Below are 21,348 nucleotides of genomic sequence, written 5' to 3'. Positions count from 1 at the left end.
GCAAAAATTTAAACAGCAAAAAAATTAGCTTAAAAAATGCAGACATGAGATGTAGCAGAACAAGCAGAATTGCCAGGTTCCTGAGGCATCTTAGATCTACATGATAGCCAATGTCAGCACTAACACCTTGGGGGTAATTAAGGATTGCAGAAATTTCCAGGTACATAATCTGGGCCTGGAAGCTGTCATTAGTTCATCATGTCCAGCATCATTATTTGTACATCCGCAAAAACAACTGAATATACTGACCTTGGAAATAAAACCTTCAGAGGATTTTCTTTTCTTTTTTTTTTTTTTTAAACTAAATATTTAAAATGATTGTTTCCAAATCAACACTGAAAATGTATGGAAATTGGCTGTTCTTATGCAAGTTCAACTTCAAAGAAATCAAAGGTAAAAAGGTTTTCATGTTAATCTCTTCAGGGTGAGGGAAGGTTTAACGACTTGGTATAGAACTATGCGTGACATGGCTCTTACCATTAAGTATTTCTTATGATCATAAAAATAAAGGCTCTGAGTCATACATGTTGGGAAAAAAAACAAGAGTTATAACCACCCTTTTCATAGTCCTCTGCTTTCCCAATTAATGCTGCCAAAACATAACAGCAACATCAATGCCTCCAGAGAGACCTATTCCCCCACTCCGTGGTCAGCTTTCCCTTGACATCAACACACACATTCCAGGAAAACAGATTTTTAGCAAAATATTTCAAAACATTTGCTGGCTAAACCAAAGATCAAAGTCATAACATAAATGTCCAAAGCAACTTTCAGTGAAGAAACTGGCTGAAGAACAGTGATACATAGGTTTTGTTTCTCACTTTTAGGAAAAGTGTTACACAATTCAACATTAATCAGACCTTAAGTTTCGGCATGAAAGAAATGGCAAAAGTAGACTCACTTATCTTATTTATCATGTCTCACTAGCTCTCTTTCAGTTGTAAATCTTTGGTATGTAAAACAAGGTTTATAGCAATTTATGTAGGTGTATAGTTTAGTAACATATAATGGAAATAAGATAAAATTAACGTCTTTTATTTGAAAATTAATGGAGTGTAAGATGTTTCTTGTTATGCATCCCATGCTGCTAGCCTGCCATGGCAGTAGAATGTCTTCACCGCTGATGAAAAATAATATTGTGATAATGTGATCTGATATTTTTCAGAAAAGACAGCTCCCTCTTCTGAGAAATTCAGTCCTACAGTGAAAACTCCTTCCATCTAACATTCGTTCACATAGGGTTACGTGAAATGAATTATGATAAAGCACTTACTAGAACTGTTTTTCTCTCTTTCTAGAAAACTTTGGGCAGGTGAGTTTCTAGCCTCACTGCTTGTCAATTAGACTGCTTGTATGTTCACGTGTTTGACAAGGAAGAGCCTCAAATTCCCCACAGGAATAATGGGAGTCACATATAAGCCTTTTTTCCTTACTCATCTCTTCAGTAGCCAATACTAATACTTATAAGTAGAGAGAGAAAAAGAGGGAGACTGACCAAAATAGCATCTAAGAGAGGAATTACATTTTTTGAGGTCTTTCTTGCTTTGCCAATTGCTCATTCACTTTCTCATCTTGCTGTGTTAGAGATGTGCTAGTTCCTAGGCAAATGAACCAAAAATTGCTGTCTTGTTCTTAGATACAGCTGCATACATCAATATTTGATTCCCTGAGGAACTGAAATTTGACTGTTGAAAAAATCCTGTTGAAGGAATCAGGACATCTCAGTCTGAAATACAACATTAAAAGTCTGGAAAGGGGAAGAGAAAATGGGCATCAGGACTGCTGGTTAAAGTCTCTTCAGTTTTGAACAAGTGGTTCCCCTATTTCTGCCCATAAGTCACAAAAATGGTATCATCAGACACAGAATGATTTCTGTACTCTATTAGTGACATAAATATCTTGGACTTCCTGTGGATATTTTGGCTCTGATGCATGTAAAAGTAAGGAAACGTCTGCCAGTAGACAGAGATTATGTTCATGAGAAATACCTTTAGCTATCTTTCCAGATATATAGAAAATTACTGTTAGTCATCCTACCAAAACAATAGTTTGACATGAAACTGAACTACTTGGATGTACTGTTGCTCACAGTCAAGAAGCTTGTGGGTGAAAGCAGATGCTCAGAACAATCTCAGACACTGTAAAGTAAAAGATCAGATTTAAAATTTCTACAAAGTACTCTACAGTCATACCTGAATCCTCTCGTCACCCACTCCAGTCATAAAATAGGATAAATGTAGCATTCTGCCATGCTGTGATTTTCTGAAGACAGAACTTTCACTTTTGAACTTTCACATACAGAATGCAAGATTTGCTATTATTTGAAAACAGGAGGAAAAACACTTTTCTAAGACCATCCACGAAAAGTCTTCCTTTTACCAGAAATGATACAAACAGCTACATCATCTTTCTGCCTGCGTGGAGAGAAATAGCCCTGGCTCACAGTCTTTCTTCAGTAAACACCAACATCCCAGAATAATAGTTACAATATACAATGCTTAAGCAGTGCAGTTCGTGGCAGTATAGCTGCATTTTATTCAGGTGTATGCCTCATATAGGGAACATGCATACAGCTAGAACTGCATCTCTCAGCCATCGCTGACTGATATTCTCAGATCTGTTAACAGCAAGAGATCATGGCACAAAACCCACGGTTTCTGAAATGAGAGGAAAAAACTCCCTTCTTAGCATTCTCAAAGATCAGGCAATAGTAGTTAGAAATTACAGACGTCCCTATGAGTTGCACCAGACTTTTGCAGGAGGCATGTCCACTGGACATGAAAGGGAAACTTGCGCTGCACTGGAAAAAACAAGATTCAAGCCAACAGAAGACTTTTTCAAGAAATGGCAACCATGATCTTATTTAGGCACAATACTCTTTAAAAGCATGAAGCCAAATACTATTGATGCTTCTCATAATCTTTCCCCACCCATAGAAACATAAAGAAGTAGCACTGCCATATTACGTTGTACTATTTCTGAGCCACTAATTATTTTGCTAATAATAAATTTGGTCAAAATATAGCTCTCAACTTATGTACTTAATAAGACTGCCTTTAAATATGCCAATCTAAATATATATTTACACAAGACTAAGTGCCATTTACTCGAATGCCCTACATTACTGTATATCTTAAACAAACATATTTCTATGGCTTCTTTAAAACAATTTTCTAACACTACTGGAAAAAAAAAAAGCAAAGCTGAACATGCAGACGTTTCTATGTCAATAGCATTAAGATTATGAAAATAGCAAGAGATAAGACTTAATGTAAGACCACTGTGCTCATTTTTGTTTGCTCGTTTCATCAAAGCATGAGTTGAAAGACAGAATATATCACCTTCACAGTAGGCTTTCTGGGTGCTCTTAATTGGTACAATGCAATAAAACCAGGAACAACCAATAGTATTTTGGTTACAAAAAAGCTTTTTAGTATATTTATAGTAACATAAAAAACAGGGAGGGGATGAGGGGCAAGGAGCCTTTCATTGCACAAATCATACATTGCTGTGAGTGCAATTACACAGAAACCACCATTTCCCAAGTTGCTCTGGTCACTCAGTTGTTGTTCTGTCTTGAAAAGCAGCTGAATATAGTACAGCCCAAACAAGTATTTTATATTTACCAATAACCAGAGAAGTTGTTAATAGTAACTATTAATAATTTGTCATCAAAACTCAAAGATATCTCATCAAAAGGATAAGCTTTGGCCAGTAAAAGTTTGATATTTCTTAAACTTCTGTTTGACTTAGTCCAACGGGGTTGTCTAATAAAAACAACTGTTTTAGGAGATCAAACCCATACTGAAATATTTAATGGTGAGGAAACGCCATTCAGTGAGAGCATGTCTCCCAGGTTACCAGAGGCCCTGCCCTTCACCCACTGCAATTCTTTTACTGGGAGGTTGAAGAAGCGAGAAAAATACCAGTAACACTTTCAAGTGCTATAAACAACTTCATTCAATAGTATACAATGATACTACTGATCAAACTATTTCTTCACATCACTGGTCTCTCCCCACATAGTACAAAGTGGTAGGAAATCTAGGAGCACAGAAAAGAAAGGTTATCATAGCTACTCAGTTTATTAAGTTTCACATGATATTGCTTAGGGAATTACTTCTAGGCAGCTCTTTAAAAGGCCTGATCTCTCTTGGAAGCTATTCTTTTGAATTTCCATTAGCACTTTTGTATGACATCCAATATTCCAGGAATTATCTTGCAGCTTGCACAGACTACACTTTGCAGGCTTTTAATTAAAGAGGGGGTTAGGACAAGAACCATAATAGCCATCTTTACACTACTGAAATACACCTTCCAGATTTCAGTTATCTGGGATATATACTTTCCTTAAAGTTATGTTTTCACAGAAAACAGATTAGCAGAAATAACTGTTTACTAAAGCAACAACTTCCAGAGCCCAATATTAATTTTTCAGATCCGATGTTATTTTGTGCAAATTGCCTTAACACAATTAGCTGACATATACAAACTAATCAGTGTGTCTGCTGACTGGTTTTATAAACTGTTTACTTTGAAATGGAAATTCTTACTAAATAGAGCAAAAATTTTTTAAAGTTCTATGCATACATCCTTATATAGACATTATTATAATAAATAAGTTTACTTTGAACTTTTCACTACAACTTTCTCTGCAGTAGGAAAGTAATATCATATTTATTTCCAGACGGAAGTCATTCATCCCTCAAAGATCAAACAGAGAGTCCAGTCTAATGGCCAACATTAGAGAGGGGAAAAAACCACCTGGACTCATAATCTCATGCATTAACTACCAGATCATCACTACAGAACTTCACAGTGAAAGTTCACAGTAAAAATTCAGGTCTGCGAAATGCTCTGTACTTAAGGCTATAGCTATTAATGGAATCATCTTTTATCCAAATAAAAGTCAGGTGGCTGTCACCTTGGCCCCGTCATCCTGGTCCAGCGAATGGCTTCTGCTGCCATGCATGTTATCTGTCTGCTGTGTAACGGCTGTTTGCATATTGCAAAGGTCCAGGTGATCCTCTCTTCTGCATATACTGACTAACCATTTTTTGTCAAAATACATAGTGATTTAAAGGTATTGTTTAAAGTACAGCAAATATTTTCACTGTAAGGTACAAATAATGTTGACTATGATAGGGAAGCATGATAATTATGGAAAGAACTCACTTTGTTTTCCTTCCTGTATTTTGAAGACTGTTTCTATTAGTTTGCTAAAAATCCCCCCCTCATTTCCACTTCTATCTATTCTGTGAAACATTAAAACAGACAGTCATCTCTTTTGTGCAGATCGTGTCTTGAACAGTCTATTTCAGACCCTAAATTCAGGGCCTAGTCTCAACAACCATACTGAATTACAGAACAAAAGCTGATTGCTTGCAGAAGTTAAAACTCCCCAAAAGATACTTCAGGAAATGCAGTGCATTTCTCTCCAGTGCGTACTGATGAAATCCTGCTGGATTCTCTTCTTATTTGTACTTAAGGTAAAATTGCTCACACTTCCAGTTAAAACCCTTTCTTGCTGGAGGCAATGCCAAAAAATTTCCATAATACACAGTCACTTTCCAGAATACAAAATACAGACGATTTGAGAAACTTCAGCATTACCCACAGATTGCCATCATTTTTGGCACAGCTTCATATCTGATCTTCCTTCAGACCACACTAACACAGCAGCTGGGTACCAGGCTTAACACACACTTCTGGAGTGCACAGGAAGCCTCGCCGGTACCTCTGTGACACCCCTTTTGCTTCCTCCTTTGTAAGTGGCATAAATAAAAAAAAGACGGTCTCTTTCTAAGGAGCTCCTATCTTCCATCAGTCCTGGCTCTCACAACTACTTCCTTCTTTTTTAATCAACACCTGTCTGGGGATGCAAGATGCCAACAGCTATTTTCCCTCTATTACCAATCACAGCTTTGAGAATCTGGTTTAAGCCACGTATTGAATTCATATACTAGCAAAGAGATTGATTGTAAATCAGCAGGTCAAGTATTTAGCTATTTAGCTGTGCATAAAGTAATTTAGCATAGCATAATTCACAACATTTTGCATATCCTTGCAAACTATTTCCTCAAATAAAAATGCAATGTGATGAGTCAAAAGCAAGCATACACAGCATCTCTCCCTTCACCAAATTCCCTTTTTTGTTCTTCATTACTGAGATGAAAGATTAGTCACAAAAACAGCAAAAAAAAGTTTTTCATAAGAGATGATCTTAATATTATCATATTCAATGAATATGCACCACCATTCATTTCATTAAGAATCCACACTATGAATGTACTAATCATATCTTACATTTCTGTCATTACAAGCACACATCTCTGAGCTGCAATCACAGTAAAACTGTGAATGAAATGGTTCTACACTTTTCAATGGGTTTTAAAAATTTGACAGTAGGAAATACACTAGCTCTACAGATATACTTTTTATAGTATTAAATTTGTGGCACAATTTCGTGTTGCATTTGTTTCTTAGAGGCCTATAACCCCTTATTTAATGTAATTTCTAAAAATATATATATATTCCCTACAGAAAGGTCACAAAACTTTGTCACTTCAGGCCCACAGAAAGGAGTTTTGTAATCCAGAGACTCAAAGAATATTTATTTTATGTTCCTTTACATACCGTCAAGGCCATTATGACGAGTGTAGTTTCTTTTTCCCAAAATACTTAACGAAGAGTGATTAGATGGTGCAAGCAGTCGTTTTGCACTTGGACTTTGAAGGCTTGGTGTTGACCTGATTACATTAGGTTTCACCACAGGATGAATCTCTGTTTAAAACAAAAGAAGAGAAAGAGAGAGACTGTACATATTTGATTTTTAAAAAGTTAATATTTTCCATTCATTTCTATTTCATTTCTAGTGAAATGAAAGTCAGTTTCTTCAGCAGGAGTGTGCTACAGGACCTTGAATAACAATTTAACAATTCAAACATGAACCTCTAACTATGGCTCTTCCAAATCAGAAAATTTTATTTCACTTTGGATTGCCTGAGTTCACTGTTATGGTGTGGATGTGTACGGATTTCACAGGTGAAGAGGCAAAACCTCAGCAAATTAATCTGAAAGAGTTCTGTATTAACATTTTCCTAGCCTTCTGAGTTTTCTGTTGGGGCGTACAGATTTTAAGCAAGCAGATAAAAGCATTTTACTATACTGAAATCACCTTAATACCTAAAGTTATTTAATATTTTCTCTGACAATAACAAGCTTTAAGGGATCTTCCCAACCATACATCATTAGATGCAATGGCAAAAGTGCAAGCTAGAGCAGGAATCTGAAGCTGAAACTACTCCAAAATTGCAGAGTAGCAGGTTCTGTGACAGGAACACCAAAAATACATTAAGATTGTATTGGATTCCCCATGTGCTGACAGACTCTAACACAGAATCATTATTACAGAGTTTCAAATATCCCAGAGTCTCTAAGACAGTTCATGCAGCAGGATTATTCTAGAGTTGGTGCCAGAAAGCTAAATAAGAGGCCGTTAAACTCATTTGCCCAGTGCACTTCAGAGCAGGTAGCTGGTTGCAGGGGAGTTTGTGGACACACACACTGTTACGGTCACTATAACCTTTATATGCCATAAATAGAAAGGCAGGATAGCTGAACAGTTTCATTAATATCCAAATAAGTAGAAAGGAGTAGGACTGCCGCACTGACTTGGCCAGACTACAAGCAGGGAACAGCATGCCAGGAAGAGATAACACCAACAGTTCTCACATTTGAAAAGACTTCGCTTAACTGTTACTCAATGGGTTGGTCAGTGCATGCAATCGCGCTCTTAAAGTACAAATATCCTCATTCAGGATGTTTCAGGAGAGTCACATTAAAAGAGTAGAGTAGGATAATACACCTATAAATTGTTAATAGAAACTGGAATAACATAAAATGAGGGAACTGGTAACTGCTTCAAGACAGCACTTGGGGGAGGGGGTGTAAAGGCTAGTTTGATGTTGCTGATCCACACACCACATTTAATTCAGAGCTTTCTACTGCTATTCACTGCAGTATTCATCTGCTTTTCATATAAAAAAGGCTAGGATCATCAAGCTCCCAATTAATTTCATGGCATCTCCCACTTTTCCTGCTGTAGAAAAAACAAGGGTCTATTTTGTTTTTTTTTACTAAAAGAGGAATGGAGGCGTGCTTAATGTTATGAACACTATTTCAGTTTAAAATTTTCCCTTAGCAATCAATAGAAAGGTTTGCACCGTTTCCTGAAGACAACTGGAATCTGGATCCCAAAATGCTCATTTCACAATCTTTTTCAATACTCTGAAAGAAAAAATTAATCTTCAGGGCTAACATCACATAAATATTACCTTATTTGCCAAAGGGCTCCAGCAGCAACCACAGTAATCCCAGCACTAGGTCAACAGACAGGAACCCGTAAATCCCTTGTTTGCAGTGTGGGAGAAAAATTCTTGTATTTTCAGGGATAGCTAACAGTCAAGGAAGGAGGCATTTCCTTCCTTCGACTTTTCTTCAGTCTAGAGGTCACTAAGCCTCAGTTAGTTTTCCACAAAGGCTGTCCTTTCTCCTGCTGCAGTAGAGGAAAGTAGCAGGAGCCAGGCCCACCCTCTCCTTTAGGTTCTGGAGAGGAACCTGATTAAACAGCCAGGACCACTTCTCAACTGAGTCCTTTGGGAATCCCTTACTTTGGGGTCTTCACACCATACGCTCTCATCCTCTACCCATAGGCTTGCTTCAAATATTTTCACGCTTTACAGCCCTTTCTAACTAGCTGCTTTATCACATCTGAGAGAGGTAATGAGGTATTTCAGAGCTTCTGCGTGAATCATGTTATCCCATTGTATTATTATATTATGGAATAATAGAATTTGGGATTCTTTTATTCCTGCTGCTGTTATCCTTGTTCTACTGCCTGGCACCTTTCTTCACTGAAATTTTCCTAGCCACTTGCAGCTTCTGCTAACTCCGAAAACTAAAAATAACATCTGAATAACCCAAATTACCCCTTTAGCTATGCAACAAATAACCAGTTGGCCAGATTCACGTTATACGATCATCTCTGAAATCAAAATAAAAAATACAGGAAGAAGAAACAATACTTGAAGCACATTTATATTATAAACCCAGGTTGCGGCCTCATGTAATTAACAGTAATAACAACCCTGAAGACTTCTTCCATTTCCACTAATGTCACTAAAGTTAAAAAAAAAAAAAAAAAAAAAAAAAAAAAAAACACCCAAAGCAAACAAAGAAGAGCCAAAGGGTCCTACTGAGTCACCTACATAAGCAGCCTGAATTCTAGAGGTGTTTAGGCAGCTGCATCATGCATCTCAGCTGGAAATGTTCACCTGGTTTCCTCATGACTAAGAGGTAGACAGGGCATTCAGGTAGCCAGAGGTTCACCTTAGGGGGGTCGTTTAGTAAGCACAGTGCAGACTGAAGTGGTTACAGGGGATTGGCTCTAGGCTCTCCACAAGGACAGGGCCTACCTTTAATGCTTAATCTGCCTCACCTGCAGAACGGGCAGCTACGCAGCAGAACAGGGATGAAGGGAAACCATGACGCAGAGAGTGCTGAGAGTTGAAATCCTGTCCGCCTTACAACTAGGGCTGAAAACGATAGTACCCTGTGAGACTTAATTAACTGTATTCCAATAATTACTTGTGGGAATGGCATGAAAGGCATTTTAAAAAGAAAACAAAAACCTCACGCTATGACTTGATATTTAATGATAGACTTTAAGATGAAAATATGGTAAGCATTACTTATTTACTGTAATACGTTGGGATGAGCAAACTAAAAACCATTTCCTAGCAATCTTCATGCAGCTAATTTATACACATATCTATAACTACTTTGGATATACTTCATATCCCTGTAGCACATATTATTTACCTTCAAACTGTAGTGAGATACCTTCACTTCCCATACAACCAAATGCTAGGCTGACTCTGCAGATGCCTGGTATATTTTAGAACTCTTAATCCTCTTACAAAACCCTCACCTAAGTACACATAATGATATCTGACACTGTTCATCCATTTACTGCCACTAAACCTGCAGACATATTCTCGCAGAGTTACCAAGATGACCCTTCACAGGCTCAACAATGAGGCACTAAAGACACACAGTATCTTCCAAGATACACGTGCTGTTGTTTCTGCTTTTGACTACCCAAATGGGGTCAGCCAGATCAACCATCTCCTGCCGAACTGCCTTATCTCACAACCACAGTTGCATCAAGTAAATCAAACCAGCCCCTTCTCCGTTCAGTCTACTGATGGCTGTTATAATGCATACAGCTGGAATACCTATAGGAAACTACCACTAGTTTCTTTTTCTTAAACTTCAGGGTAGGAGGAATCAAAATTCAGTGAGAGTAAATATTAATTCTTCCTTATCCAGTTTTCTGAAACTTAGATTTTGCTAAATGTGAGGTCCCGGAAGAGCAGTTATAACTACATTAACAGCTGATCTCTATTTTAGCAAATCAAGAGGTTGTTATTGTTTACTTTGTCCTAGTATAAATGAACTCCTGTTGATTGAAATTTTAAGCAAAACACCTGGATTGAGGTCTACCCTCAGCTATACTTCTGTGAAATGGGATTAACATGCTGTAGAATTATTCACTGCTTCTCTGATCAAAGGATTGATTTCTATATTCATTTAAAGATTAATGAAAAGCCTCTGAGGTATCTCGCCTCTTATATGATTATGTAAATATTTAATAGTCTGGGGTGGTTCCTTGCAAAGAGGACCATTTTGGATTTTTTAATAATGAATCACAAGTACTAAACTTTCCTTTAAGCCCTTTTTTCCACTGTCATGTGAGTCCTCTTGGCTATGATCTCAGTACAGAATTTCATCACATCTTTTTAAACTATGCCATCAATTAAAAGAATATCAGCATCCAGTGTGGCAGAGGTCTGCTCCTTTTAAGTGCATGAGTATTACAAGTGGATTCAGGGGATACAGATGTAGAGTAGCACTGAGTATACTGAATATCTGCTCTTTGAGTGTTTTTTCATGTAGACTAACAGACTCTTTTTCACATTCTAAATTACCGCAGGCTACAATCTGTCATTTTAACCCAGTATCAGGAGGCTTTCTGCCTACAATCTGCAAGATCAATCATGCAGTTTTGCAACCAATTACAGTAGCCCACCAGAATTTTTATTAATTTATCTTAATAGTTTTTTTTGTTAATAAAAGCATAAATCTTTCATTCTGTGCATGTAGGATTTTTTAAACATCATTAAATAGTGAACATTCATTTTTCTCCAGGTAGATACCCACCTAAATACCCAATGATACATGACAGTGGTTTTCTGGTGCTTTTGATCTTCAGAGGATTTCCAACAACTTCACAATGTCGATCTGCATCTGAGAATTTTAAAGAGTAAAGCTCAGTTTAAATATTATACCACTGCAAATATAATTAGGATGCACCTACCAGTTTCCCACTTACACTCTTACCACAAATTTCTTGACTGATTTTTTTTTCCTTTTAGCATATTTTCTTCTTTTTCATCAATGCTAATAATGATAGAGATTTTAAGGCAGGCCGTGTTCTCATTTATGCAAAAGTAAGCAAGTTTATGATTCTTAATTTTGTTAAAAGCTAATGTATGTTGTACTGCAACTTTGATTACATTTTGTATCAACAAAATCTTTTTGGAAATAGACAACTATGCAAATGAAACAGATGAAAACATGAGTATTAAAATAAAAGTAGCTCTATTAACAAGGATTTACATGGAATTCTTCATTGTTTTCTACAAGGGAATCTCTAAATCGGGAACTAAAGTGCTAAGGAGTCTAAAATTGGAACTACTGAATTCCGTCACATCATATTACTCCCATGGTACAGTGATTCATATCCTTAAGTAAAATAGAACACTGGCTGATTGTGGCAAGCTGAATCTTGAAAAAACCCTATACACTTACAACTAAGAAAATTTCCATCCTGGTATGTTCTTCTTATGAATGCCTTGGATACAAAAAGCTTATGGTGAAATCCTGTCCTCAATGATGTCATTGTGAATTTTTCATTTACATTAGTGGTCCATCATTATTATATAATACTTCCCATTGTATGTAGTATTTCCTGTACTTAGTGAATTAAAGACTTTTGTATGGGATACCTGAATTGTTACCTGATCGTAACAATCAGCAATTTCATCCAGCAACTTAAATAGAATCACAGTGGTGATGGTGGATAACTGAGGGTTTATTAACTCCTAAAAGTACTCAGACTGCTCGCATATTATAAGATGTTCCATATAAGATAAAATAAAGTATACAACACAGTTAGCTGTGCCCGGGATAATAACGGGATTCAAAGCTTCTCTGCTATTCATCCAAAAAAAAAAAAAAAAAGTCTGTTAGGGAACTAACATAGGCAGAAGACAAAATGGAAAAGGTGTTTTGCTTTATTGTGTGTTTTTTACTTTCTCATTTATTTGCCTCTTAAAGTTAGCTAACAAAGTTGAATAGATCACATGGAAGTTAAGATAATTTCTTATGAAAAGTAAATACACATATTTCTGACCTGATGACCTACAAATATAAAGCTTGCACTACTCATATATGGCTACATATATTCGCACACTATATATAAAATATACAAAAAAAGTCTTTGTAAAAACTTTTGAACAAATTGGCCAATTTTAACCAAATATGGTAGAGCCCAAAAGTCTACGATAATAACTTCCTGCAAAGTACATGAAAATGTACTTGAAAACCAGCTCAGTAACTACCTGAATTTGATACTACCACTATGGACTGACATCTTTATAGGCACTCAGAATACACAGTCTTTCTAAATGCCCCAAATACAGAAAAAGTGTTATTAACAAGAGATTCACACTTAAACACCAGAGGCAAATCAACCTAAGGCAAAATCCACAAGAAATTAGTTTTCATTAAGTAGTTTCAAGACTATTGGAACTAAACTACCTTTTTTAAACTACTTTGGATGATTGGGTCATCTATTTTCCAAAAGCACAGGAATAATCCTAATATGGGACTTCCAGTATCCCTAGAACACAGGTATTTTGTTTAGTACAGAATTGCATAAATACTTTTATTTTGTATGTCTAGAATTCCCTTTTCTCACATATACATATATACATGTACGTGTTTCTTTGTATAGGTATCACACACAGGGCTGCACTTTCTAACAAGCTTTATAGGAGCTAGATATTATAATTAGATTATAATAATATAATTCCACTTTGTCTCCACCTTGTGTTTTTGTTTTTACCAAAAAGTTCCTATTTATTTCATTCCAGCATAAACAAATGAGGACATATGCACATGAAGTGGAAAAGAAACTACACAGAATAACTTATATCTAACAAAAAACATAAAATTCACAAAATCCACAATCTTTTTGTATATTCTATGCAGATTTGTGAAAAAACCATGTATGTCATGTTACCACAGCAATGACTGAAATAAATATTTCATTTATTTTCAGTATTTACCTTTTTCATGCAAGTCATAAATGTTTTAACCCAGTAGACAATGCACAACTTATTTCAGTATATTAAGCAATCTACATGAAATTCTTAAATGCTCTAAGCAAAAATCCTAGCTGATACCTGGGAAGCACAAAGGCTCTAGAACTCTAATGCTAAGTATGCAACGTACTTTTTTTTTTTGTTTTATCTTAATATAAATAACAGAATATACTGTTCTCAGAGGAAAAAAAATGCATTGAGCCTAGAGCCTGGAATATTTTTGATATTCCTCAACATTTAAAGTATTTTAAATGAAAGAGTAGAAAGATGCATCTCCACTGTCTTCCTGTGTAAGAAAAACAGACTACACAGAATACTTTATACTATGCAGAATATTTTATAGTCAGTTTGGGAAAAGCAAAGCAACCACTATGAAATAATTAGCAAGAAACTTCCATCTACATATCTTCACTGGGAAAAAGACACTGAATCATGGTGAGATATTAATATGCTGACTGAAAACACAGACTGGAAAGAGAACACAATTTCTGTTGCTGTAGAAAAGCATGTTCACCAAAGATGGGCATTCTAAAGCAAAGCTATCTCATAAAAATATTTTTAATAATGGTATATTGATTATACTTTTCATAGAGTACCATACTGTGGATTAAAGATGAGCATCTTTATACATCACATACAGAAAAACACAAAGTTAAATGGTGTATCATCCTTAAGTGTATAACTATAGAATAAAATTTAGGTAGGAAGTTGTGAAAAACCGGTCTCAAAAATATTCCGCCAAAAATTTCTAAAATCAAATATGGACTTTTACATGAACACTATAAATATTAATAACATCAGTGAAATACAGGAAGCTATGAGAAATAAAAAAGTATTCTAAAAAAAAATTTTTTTTTTTGAAAAAAGACATTCTACAAAGGAGTTGAAAAGAGCACAAACTCTAGCAAGTTAAATCTGTAACCACAATAAAGCATGCCAAAATTACTTTGATTTATGCTTAGGGCATAACATTTGACAGTACTTTCCAAACACATCAAAAGCAGAAAGCACGCCAGTGCCTGCAGCAACACAAGATGATCAAGGCATGAAGAAAGTACAGAAAAAAAGATGAAGAAACGGCAGAAAAGCTGAATGAACTCGTCATATCACTGTTCACTGCAGAGGAACTTAAACTAGCTCCCCTCCAAAATGCTTTTATGAGGAAAGTGTGAGAAGTACCTCATATCAAAGTGTCCATAGGAAATATTTCAGAACAAACTGGTAAGTGAATAAAAGCAAGTTACCAGAACCAGGTGGAATTCACCCAAACAAACTCATACACTACAGATGTTTAACCTATTGTTTAAATTGGTCTCAGTGCAAGAGAACAAAAACATGACAAACAACAACATTCTTGAGTAAGTATGATCTGTATAATGGCAAAATGGTTGAACTATTAATAAAGGCACACAGCTGAATATGAAAACACCAAAAAAGTCAAAGATCTTGTACAAGGAAAATCTATTCAGAGTGTTCACATTAGTGAACACTAGTGTGCGTGCCCTTGTAGCAAGGAGGTCGGCTGCACACTGGGCCATATCAGCAAGGGTGCAGCCAGCAGGTCTAGGGAGGTGATCCTTCCCTTTTACTCGGCCCTTGTGGGACCACATCTGGATGCTGTGCCCAGGTCTGGGCTCTCCTGTACAAGAGAGACATGGACTTAGGAAGCAGGTCCATCTACTGGAGACTCACTAAGCTGGTCATGGGGCTGAAGCACACAACACGCATGGAGAGGCTGGGGGAGCTGGGTCTATTAAGCCTTGAGAAGGGAAGGCCAAGGGGAGACCTTATTGCTGCCTCCAACTCCCTGGTGGGAAAGCATAGAGAAGATGGAGCCAGACCCTTCTCGGAGGTATGCAGGGACAGGACGAGAGGCAACAGAAACAAGCTGGAAAGTGGGGAATTCTGGTTAGATGAACGGAATAGTTTATTTACCATGAGGGTGGTCAAACACTAGAACACGCATCCAGAGAGGTCATGGAGTCTCCTTTCCTGGAGATGTACAAAACTCGGCTAGACAAGAGGCCCTGAGCACCCTGAGCTCTGTGCAGGGGGGGTGGAACTAGAAATCTCTAAACGTTTCTACCTCCTTCCTCCTCTTTCTTACTTCTCTACCTTCCTACCCACAACACTGAGTCTGTTACTGCAAGTGTCACAGGTTTAGGAGGATTTACTGAAGGAATCAGTTTCTATATGCACGCAGCTATCTGGCTGATAGCACCCTGCTTGGCATTTCAAGTAGCTTTTGACAAACTGTGTGACCAAAGACTGCTGCTTTCCACCTGTTATGGGGTAAAAGGGAAGGGTGTTTTTTTTTTAGGGAGTCGTACTCGATTAAAAGATAAGACAGCGTTTGTTATAGACTGCAATTCTCCATGCAATCCCCAAAGGATCTGTGTTGTTCAACATATAAATGAACAGGAAAAGAGATGATTAGTGAATTAACAAAACTTGATGATGCAAAAATCACTGAGCATAATCAAAACTAAAACTGATTGTGAAAGATCTCAGCAGGATCAAGGAATAAATGCAAATTAATTCTTAAGGGATGAAATGACTATAATATACATATATAATGATGGGTTCCAAACTACCACTATGCAGGAAAGAATTTATGGAGTTAAACAGCTTTCTAAAAGTATCAAGTCAAAACTCAAGAGTGGTCACTCAAAATACTCAAAATATTCAGAATATTTCCTGTCAGAATAGCTGATAGGGATGGGTAGAAGGAACAAAATAGAAAACCTCATGTGCTTTGAAACCCATGTCTTTAAGTCCATGTAATTCAGAAAACCATAACTCTAAAAAGGATACAGTACAATTAGAAAAACTACAGAATGAAATGGCTTCTCAATAAGGTTTTAAACAGACTGAGTTCTCAGCCTAGAAAAGCGAGGACTGATGTGGTATCACAGAAGTGGTGGGTGGTTTTTTTGTTTTTTTTTTTTGGGGGGGGTCAACACCTAATACAAGCCTATTACCTTTAGCAGAACAAAATTTGAGATTTCCATGATGTATCATGTTCATAGCAGGAGATGCTATGCTTTTTCAGCATTCTGGTAGCCATCCCTAAATTGAGCTGAGACGTGAATGCATCCTCTCGGTTATCTCCTGCTGGCATGACCTGAGGTCATGCTACATGGTTTACTAATCAGAAAAATCTAATTCTCTACACTGACTAAAGAAACGAAGAACATACAATAGCACCTTGTTTTCTGCCAATGGATGTAATAGACTGAGGGAGATTATGTGGATGGAATTACAAGAATCAAACAAAATGCTCCATCTGAAATCTGGTTTCTCCAAAGGAGGGTTGGGCCTGAGACTAGCATTCTCAAAAGCTTCCATGCCCCTCTGAGACAAAAGAGGTATCTGCAAGGTGGAATGCAATAATCAATTTATTTTTACAGCAAGTTCCAACTGGCTTGTTCAGATTCCCTTCTCGAAAACTGGGAATAAGTTTCATTTACAACCTGGCCCTTCAGTGAACTGCATAAGACTAAGAAGACATAAAACCTGGTACACTGCTGGGGTAAGTGCCCTCCCACCCTCTGCTCTTTAATTTTTAGGTTTCTGAGTGTGTGATAACATTGGTATGGTACCTACTGCAATATAACTGTGAAATACAGTTACATTTCCAAGCACTGGTTCTGTACATACACACACATACAAACCGAGAGTCAGGTGAGCCTCGAAAAGTATCTAAAAAGTCATCAGATTCAAGTTTCAGCACACCAACGTAGAAAACAAATTTCAATCCTTAACCAGTTCTTGGATGTCCTGACCATTTCATGCCATATCAAATGAGTAACCTTGCCACTTTGGCCAGGTTACTAACTGTAATTATAACTGCTCCAACATCATCGTAAACATTGATTCAATATTGTAACTGCTAACCTCTGTGCTATTCAGCATATAAAACCATTACTATTAATTAAATATCTCATGTAAAAATGACTGCCATCAAGTTATCTTTAAAAGAGGATTCAAAGGCTCAAGAGGAGATAGTCTATTTAGATATAAAATTAAAATCTACAGAGTGAACTGAAGACCTAGGTCACCAGGTGCAAGAACACGAACAATATCAGAAAACTGTATTTTATAGACTTACCTAACAGGATTTACTAAAGCAAGAACATCACAAAGACAAAATGTATGCAGGTTGAGAACACTGTATGATTCCATATGGAGACAGTCAGAAACAGAGTGAGTGACTGAGTGTGTGCACACGCGTGTGTGTGTACACACAGAGAAACATGAATAAAATTAAATTACATATGATCTGTTTACCACTATTATAAAATAGTTTGAAGGTTGTGTTCAAAAAGAATCAACAACTGCAGGTTTTTTTCAATCTATTTTAGGTCTGCAGGATGAATGTTTGAATGCTCCAGGAAACAACAGCATTCAAACAGACAAAACTGCAAGGTCCAAATTTTCCTGAAAGTAAAAACAGCAACAAAAGACAGAGGCTACAGAAAAACAAACAAACAAACAAACAAACAAACAAACCTTTCTGCTCTTGATGTTAATCTGTTGTGGCATTTTTTCAGTCAAAGGAACAGAGATGAAGCATTCACGGCACTGTCAGTATGATACAAGAATGACTATTCCCTGTTGAAAAGCTCAGCTTTCATTTCTTTGTTTTAAAAGTTGAACTGTGTGTAAAATTTGTTCTAGATTGATGATTAATAGTTGGATTTTGTTTTCTGTTTTTTTCTCCTCCTTAAATAAAAGCTTAATCTTCTTTCAAATTGAGTAACTGAAACAAGTAAGAACAAATAGGGAGGGAGATAAAAAGAATCAAGGTTCCAGGGAGCCTAATTCTAGAATTAATTTTCCTCCACAGTCGTTTTTTAAATCAGTGCCAGTTACATATACTAAAAGGTACAATCTTCTCCTCTTATTTCCTTAGGAAATAACTTATTCTATTAGTTTATGAATCTTTCAAATGATTTGCTGTAGAGTGTATTAAGGATAAGTGTAAGTCTAGTCCAGCCTTCAGACACTTCTTCCATCAAAGTACAAGAATAAACCTATTTTACTCACATAGTAGACATACGGTTTCCTTTCAGACTGGTTTAAATCCAGTGATTTCCTGAAAGTTGTTCCTGACTTCGATAGCTTTCAAGGAGGAAAGAAAATGCCCAATGGGACAATGGGATAAATAAGAGAAGAGCAACGAACAGAAATATTCATCAAATTCTGGATGTCCGCAGAAGCAGATGAAGAGCTTGCCTTTGAAGAAGGGTTGGTGTTAAAGAACATGAGGAAAAAACAATTGCTCAAAAACAGATTTTAAGCCTCAGAGGAGAGAATTCTCATAACGGCATGGACATCACTGGCATCCCAGTTCACTGTGCTGGGAAAACATTTTTCCAATTTTAGTTTTAATCTAGGAAACATGGTTATAAAAACAGTATCTAATATTCTAAAAGTGTCTCTTCAATTCTAATACAACTGACTGTATGTCAGCTTGTCTTGTTGTGCCATACCAAGCACATGCTCTGGGAACTCTGTCTATGGAAGACTGAGAAATGTAACGAGTGTGAGCAGTAAAGCAATGTGCTCAGAACAGATATAAAACCTGCTGAAACGTTCAATGTCTCCATTGGACTTTGGGCTGGAATCTAAAACCATATGAACATAAAGAAACTTACTGATTGCTGTCTATAACATCTCATAACCATTTGTAATACTACTAGTGAATTCTTCAGTTCTTTATAGTTTGCCTTTTTTTTTTTTTTAAACCGAACATACTACAGAATTATATTTAAAGCTAAATTTAAAACTGAAATGAACAAAAAAAGGAATTATGATGAAATAATAAACATGACTATCACCACCATCTGAACTGAACTATAGTAAATGACTGGGTTACAGGTCAGACTGACATTCTTATGCATCCTCAGCAATGCACCTTATTCCTTGAACACCACCACTGAGAAAAAGTAAAACAAGTATAGACTTACACTTTTTGCTCAGCAAAGAATTAAGTAACAATATAAAAGCAAACCTCTTTCACACTAACTAGTAGGAAGCATGGCTTACATGTCAAAACATTGATTTCCCATGAAATTTCTTTTTTAACAGCAATCTGTGATTAGTTAATAAGGTAATGGATAGCCCCTTTTAATTCATTTGAAACATCCCCCCTCTTTCCAAATATCTTCTGTTCTTAAAATAGACTGAAATCTGTTCAGGGAAGTCTTTATCCAAATGTGTTGGTGATATGCTAGACAAATGAAAAAATGAAAAGCAAAAGGGTATAGACAAGAAATGTTTATTGTAAAAGAAAATAAAATTAAAAGACAAAAATGGGTGGGAAGCACAGCACACAGAACTAAGAATTAAAAAAACATCTTACATTCTGCCTTAATGGCAGCACAGTTAATAGGGACAAAAGGACGTCTTGCTGCCTGCCGCAGCCGGAGGGTATTTTTGCAGACCTGGCGGGCAAGTTTTGTCCAACATGTTGTATGAAGAAAGAAAGCTTGGCGTGTTTTCACTGCCGACTTTGGACTCCCAGTGTTACGAACTGGAGTTCCCTGTGTGGCCTGGCGGGACATATGAGTTCTAACATGGGACTCCTACAAAAATAAAACAAAACAAAAATCGTAAAACAATATCTGAAATAGACAACCTGAATCTTCTCTATCAGTGACAAAAGATGTTCACAATGATCACATTTAATGAACATTTTCTAATATTATTAAATACTGTGACCACAAGCTGAAAGAATGGGTATTCTTTCTCTACAAATGAAGAGAATGAACAAGAGAAAGATATTTCCCTCATATTTCAGCATTAAAAAATTCCCAATTTGGATAAATTCACAGGGTTAATCAAATGGTATACAGCAGCACCATGCAAAAACTAGGGTTTATATAAGAAGCTGTATAACAATGAAGTGAGCTCTATTGCGAGTGGAAATTTCATGCCATTCTAGACGAGATACAGTATAGTCCTATTAACACTTTACAGATAACATGCCATTTGACCAAGATGACAACATCTGTCCACTGAAAATGCATGAAAAGGACATTTGTCTATTGAAGACCTGGTCAAATAAAGACACGGCAGGAGCTGCACACTGTTCAGTTCTACTTAAGACAGAAATATTCAGCAGTTAAGTTTTGCAACTCTGATGTTGAATACAGACACAAAAAGCATTCCACTAACTGCTGAAATCACAGAAGTCTTGAGAAAGCACCACAGTTTGTTTCAGGAAAGTTTATCTTACCTCTGTAGGTTGGCTGGAAGACAGTTTATCTTCATCTGTCTGTGTGGGCATTTTCAGGCCACCGTATTTCTTCCAATAAATCCAGCAAGATGCACACAGTCTACATTGCATGTTAGGGGGGCCCCAAGAATACCACTGGTGAGATTGTGGAGCTAAGGAGGAGAAAACAGGACAGCTAAATTGATGCATGCTGCATTCAATACAGTAAATCCAAATGCTGTAATAAATGGTATTCTGTAAGAGCATCATAAAGATAAATATTTAATTCATTTGACATAACGAAAATAAGAACTTGAAAAAGCAAAAGGTGTTTTAATGGGGGAGTTGCCACAAAAGACAATTCCCAGTGAAAATTTAGAAATACTTTGTTATTTACTTCGTGTCACCAACTGGATCACAAAAAAAAAAAAAAAAAAAAAGGCCCTATAAAACACTCCACTATTTCTCATTTTGATCCAGAAGACACACTTGTTGAGGTGCTTGCTAGTTATGAGAATTGCTGGAGGTTTGAGGGTTTTTGCCCAAGTCATGCAGAATAAGTACTTATGGGCCAAGATCCATATAAGCAAAGAAATAAGCACATACTTTTAAGAC

At 36.6% G+C, this 21,348-nt stretch overlaps 1 protein-coding gene across 1 annotated transcript in view; it reads right to left on the bottom strand.

Moving 5' to 3' along the window:
• Nucleotides 1-21,348, bottom strand: part of MTA3 (metastasis associated 1 family member 3) — a 144,698-nt gene that overhangs the window by 32,702 nt on the left and 90,648 nt on the right. Inside the window, exons 13-16 of the mRNA XM_067293134.1 lie at nt 20,755-20,906; nt 19,879-20,101; nt 11,284-11,370; nt 6,637-6,783 (exon numbers count right to left, since the gene is read on the bottom strand). Of these exons, the coding sequence (XP_067149235.1) occupies nt 6,637-6,783; nt 11,284-11,370; nt 19,879-20,101; nt 20,755-20,906 (609 nt within the window). The remainder of the gene's footprint in view (nt 1-6,636; nt 6,784-11,283; nt 11,371-19,878; nt 20,102-20,754; nt 20,907-21,348) is intronic.

This window comes from Apteryx mantelli, chromosome 3, assembly GCF_036417845.1.
Source record: "Apteryx mantelli isolate bAptMan1 chromosome 3, bAptMan1.hap1, whole genome shotgun sequence".
Classification (NCBI taxonomy): Eukaryota; Metazoa; Chordata; class Aves; order Apterygiformes; family Apterygidae; genus Apteryx; species Apteryx mantelli.
Note: the sequence above shows the minus strand (reverse complement) of the source record. Positions and strands in the feature narration are given on the sequence as shown.